Source organism: Dendrobium catenatum, unplaced genomic scaffold, assembly GCF_001605985.2.
Source record: "Dendrobium catenatum unplaced genomic scaffold, ASM160598v2 fragScaff_scaffold_1408, whole genome shotgun sequence".
NCBI classification, from domain to species: Eukaryota; Viridiplantae; Streptophyta; class Magnoliopsida; order Asparagales; family Orchidaceae; genus Dendrobium; species Dendrobium catenatum.
This window is the reverse complement of record NW_021319870.1, coordinates 401,996-406,908: the sequence shown is the minus strand read 5'-3', so window position 1 is coordinate 406,908 and position 4,913 is coordinate 401,996. Positions and strand designations below refer to the sequence as shown.

Sequence of the window (4,913 nt, the reverse complement as noted above, 5' to 3'; positions counted from 1 at the left end):
TTCTCTTCAATATCATCTTCCTCCTCAACTTTAGACTTCTTAGGATCATATTCATCAAACACTACATGAGTAGTCTCCTCCACCACCAATATCCTCTTATTAAATACCCTAAAAGACTTCCTAACACTAGAATATCCTAAAAACACTCCTTCATTAGATTTTGTGTCAAATTTTCCTAAGTTAGACTTCCCATTATTATGAATGAAAACCATACAACCAAAGACATTGAGGTGGGAAAGATTGGGTGTCCTATCCTTAAGGATCTCATAGGGTGTCTTATCAAGTTTGGCTCTAACATTTATCCTATTTAACACATAACAAGCTGTGTTTATTGCTTCAGCCCAAAAGCATTTTGGAAGTGAATGATCAGTAAGCATGGCTCTAACAACTTCAACTAAGATTTGATTCTTCTTTTCAGCTATCTCGTTCTGCTAAGGGGTCTTAGGAACTGAGAAGTTATGGCTAATGCCCTTATCCTCACAAAAGTCTCCCAATCTCTCATTTTCAAACTCCTCGCCATGGTCTCTATGAATAGTCAAGATCTCACAGCCTAGCATTTTCTGAATCCAAGTGAAGAAGGCTCTAAACTCATCAAAAGACTCATTCTTATGTGACATAAATCTAATCCAAGTAAACCTTGAGTAGTTATCGACAATCACAAAACCATAGACTTTCCCTCTTAAGCTGGTAGTGCTAATGGGTCCAAAAAAATCCATGTGAAGGACTTCTAAGGATCTAGAGGTGCTAATGTCCTTAATGGAGTGAAAAGTGGAGTGGAATTGCTTTCCTAATTGGCAGACATCATAAAGGTGGTCTTTTGAAAACTTAAGCTTGGGAACACCTCTAACTAGGTCTTTTTGGGTCACTTTCCTAAGGGTTTTCATACTAGCATGATATAATCTCCTATGCCACAACCAAGAATCATTAGTAGTAATTTTTAAGCAAAATAAAGCAGCACATTTAATATTATTTAAATCAATCATGTAAACATTGTTGATTGGCTTTCCCTGCAAAATAGTGTTATTATTTAAGCTTATAACGCAAGTGTTTGCCAAAAATTTTATGAAGAAGCCCTTATCACAAAGCTAACTGATGTTGATCAAGTTGTGTTTCAGTCCATCTACAAGAAAAACATTTTCAATCAAAAGGTTCTTGGAGTTTCCAATTATACATGTGCCCACAACTTTCCTGGTGGTGTTGTCTCTAAGAGTGACCTTGCCTCCAGCCCTGGCCTCCAATGAAATAAATTAATTAGTATCTCCATCCATGTGTCATGAGCATCCATTGTCCAGGTACCACATGCTCTCATGAGGCCTTTTGTGAGAGCATGCCTGCAAAATCATCAAACGTCAGATTTAGGAACTCAAACATATTTGGTTCCCTTCTTATGAAAAGTAGTATGCAAGGCATGTGTGTTATGCTGTGAATCATGCAATTTGGGTCTCTACACCCACTGTATACTACGATGAATGGTGCAAGTGTGTGCAAGTGTGTGTAATGTGTCCTAACATGCCATATAAAAAAACATCTAACACCAGGAAAAAGATGTACTAATCTACTCATATGGTGATGCTTCTTTTTAAAGTTATGTGATACATGCAATAATTTTTTTTTAGAAGCTTTGAGATTTACTAACTCTTTTTTTAACTCAGCATGAGATGATTTTAAAGAATCACGTGCATCAAATAATTCATTATGCTTTTTGTTTAATGCATCAAACTCATCAAGTAAAGACATGTGATTGCTATCGATTGTAGAATGATCTTTAAGAAGAATTTCATGCTCTTTTTGTAAATTTAAAAATCCAATTTCAAGCTAGCATGAGTTTTCCTAAGTTTCCGATATTTTTTTTTTAAGAAATGCAAATAGCATTAATAATAATAAAAAGAAGAGCCTAATAACAAGGCCTAAAGCAAACCTAAAGAGTCACATTCCTCCTTCAAGCAAAACAGGAATGGAGGAGGAATATCTTGACTACCAATGTTCTCCCAAGTGAACAAACTCTTTAAAGCCAAATTAGCACATATATCCGCTAATTTGTTACAACATATTTTACTAAAAGAAAACATAACCTGATTGAAATCAAGAAGGAATGAGAATTTCTCTTCAATGCGTTTACTAACCTTCCAATTCTTCATAGCCGATTGAAGAATATTGATAATGTTGAAATTATCTCCTTCAATAATGATTCCTTGAGCTTCAAACATCCAATCATGAAATATATACTTCAAGTGAAGAATTGCCATCAATTCAATTTGAGCAATATCCCAATGCATAATATTTATTCCAAAAGCTAGAAGGAATATACCTTTCTCATCTCTTATTACACCTCCAAATCCAGCCACATTGTTTGATAAGATAGAAGCATCTACATTTAATTTAATCCAACCGGTTGGAGGAGGATACCAAGAGCAAAACAGCTCACGCTGGTTAGTATCCCAGTTTTCCGGACCTTGATTAAAAAAATTACTGAATGTAGATGTAGAAACCACATAGGATGCAAAGAAATTATTGGAGTCTTCTATGCCATCATGAATCAATTTACATCTACTTTTCCACACTAGCCAAGTAGACGTACAATACATTTTGGCAATGATAGAATTTTTCCCCACAAGCTTCTTTAAACCTTCAAAACAATCTTGCAAATTGTTGAAGATTGGATTTTGGAATCCCCATTTATTGAGCAAAAAGATTACTTCATGAAGCTTTGAACAATTACCTGCTATATGCCATTCATTCTCATCTTCCATACATCCCCTCGGGCAGCCTGAGAGATTGCTCAATTTCCTTCTAACTAGAAAATCATTAGAAGGTAAGCCGTCATTGTACAGACTCCACCGGAATAGCTCAATCTTCGGTCTCAACTTCAATTTCTTCATCCAGCTCCATATTGAACCATCATCATCTTTATGCGAAGCTGATTAAAAACCAGAGCAGCAATTGATTTTCCTGAGAATTTAGAATTAAGCTCAATGCTATCCAATCCTTTTTCGACTTGAATTGGAACATGAAGAATAAGCTCCCTCAGATGTTCCCCAAATGTATTTTGAATCAGATCAGAATTCCACTTCCCATTAGAAATGAAATAACTCAGTTTTAATTCACTGTTCTCAGAACAGTTTACAAATGTTGGCCATCTTGCTAAGCTTCTATCCATAATCCAGCTATCGAACATCCAGTTAATTGAATTGCCATTAGAAACATTCCATCTAACAATGTTTCTAAGATATTGAGCTCCCATAGTGATGATTTTCCATGTCGAAGAGCAATCTCTTTTCATTGGAGTTAACCAGACGTCGTCACCATATTTTTCTCTTAAAATTTGATTCAGCATGGTAGAAGGCTTTGTACAGAAATTCCATGCTAGTTTTGCCCGTAAAGGACCAATCCTAGACACAGCAGAGAATAGTCCTCTACCTCCTTCTTCCTTGGTTTTGCATAACTTTTTCCAAGAAGTATAGTGAATACCTGTATTACCATTGTTCTTTTTCCACAAAAAGCTTCTACACATTTTATCAAATTCATTCAAAATGCTTAAGGGAACAAGGGAGATAGAAGTTAAGGACATAGGAAGGGAGAGGAAAGCAGATTTAATGAGAACCATCTTGCCTTCAAAAGATATGAATTTTTGTCCCCAAATGTTTAATCTATTTGCTGCCACTTCCATGAGTCTAGAGAAATCCGAAGATACCACCCTCCTCAATGTCATCTTTACCCCAAGATAATTCAATTCTTTGACCACATTTAATTTAAGAAATTTGGAAATTCTCTTTTTAGTCCTATGGTTAGTAAACTTGCCAAAAATAACCATAGACTTTTCCTTTTTAACTTTTTGCACCGACCATAAGCAGTAATTATTAATGATTGTTTTCAAATCATTAATAACTTTACTATTGCATTCAGAGAAAATCAAAATATCATCTGCATAAAGCAAATGGGATACTCTAGGAGCCTTGGGAGAAATAAAAATCCCTATATCACCTTTCCTACCATTAAGAGCATCTGAAAGGATTTGGGAGCAAATAATAAACAAATATGGGGATAAAGGGCAACCTTGCCTAAATCCACTTTTTCTATAAATCCAATCTGATTTCTTACCATTAATCAAAATTCAATACTTGGGATTTAAGATACACTGTAAAATGAGTTCCTTAAACTTAGTAGGAAAGTTAAAATGAGAAAGCACTTGCCTTAAAGTATCCCATCCCATGCTATCATAAGCTTGTTCCATGTCAAGCTTTATTGCCAATAGACCTTTCCTAGCTTTAGAATACCAAAATTTATTGAAAATTTCCTGAGCTAAAAGAACATGATCTGACATGGAGCGTCCTTTGATAAAAGCAGCTTGATCCGTCGAGATTAATTTATGAATAACCAATTCCAATCTACTCAAGAGCATCTTTGCAATAATTTTATAAATGGTCAAACATAAGCTAATAGGTCGATAATTTGTTACCTCTTGAGGATTTTGAATTTTCAGAATCAATACTATAATGGTTTCCTTCCACGATATTGGCATATCTCCAGAAACCATATAGTGATTCACTGCTAACCAAATATCTTCATAAATCAGATTCCAGAAATTTTTCAGGAAAGAAAATGTGATCCCGTCCACTCCAGGTGCAATATTGCAACCAGAATTTTGAATGATAGCATGAAGCTCCTCCCTCGTGAATTTAGCATCCAAAATAGCTTGATCATTCACATTGATTACAGCTCTAAGATTCGGCCATCCTTCAATTAAACAGTTTCTATGCTTCCATTTTAGATTGAAAAATTCAGAAAAAACTTTCTGAATTTCATTAGCATCCTCCGTGATCTTCCCTTCCTTGGTTTTGATGTGACTAATCCAGTTGTTGTTTTTCCTAGCATTAGCAAAAGCATGAAAGAAACCCGAATTTCAATCTCCTTCA

The 4,913-nt window shown here is 35.2% G+C and overlaps 1 protein-coding gene across 1 annotated transcript; it reads right to left on the bottom strand.

Moving 5' to 3' along the window:
• Window positions 1–1,907: 1,907 nt before the first annotated feature.
• Window positions 1,908–2,879, bottom strand: LOC110114070. The gene has a single exon (XM_020846822.1). The coding sequence runs from the start codon at window positions 2,877–2,879 to the stop codon at window positions 1,908–1,910; it is 972 nt and encodes a 323-aa protein (XP_020702481.1).
• Between the last annotated feature and the right edge of the window lie 2,034 nt (window positions 2,880–4,913).

Bases quoted from the DNA above. Each gene is read 5' to 3' on its own strand.
- LOC110114070 (XM_020846822.1), bottom strand. From the start codon at position 2,879: ATGAAGAAATTGAAGTTGAGACCGAAGATTGAGCTATTCCGGTGGAGT.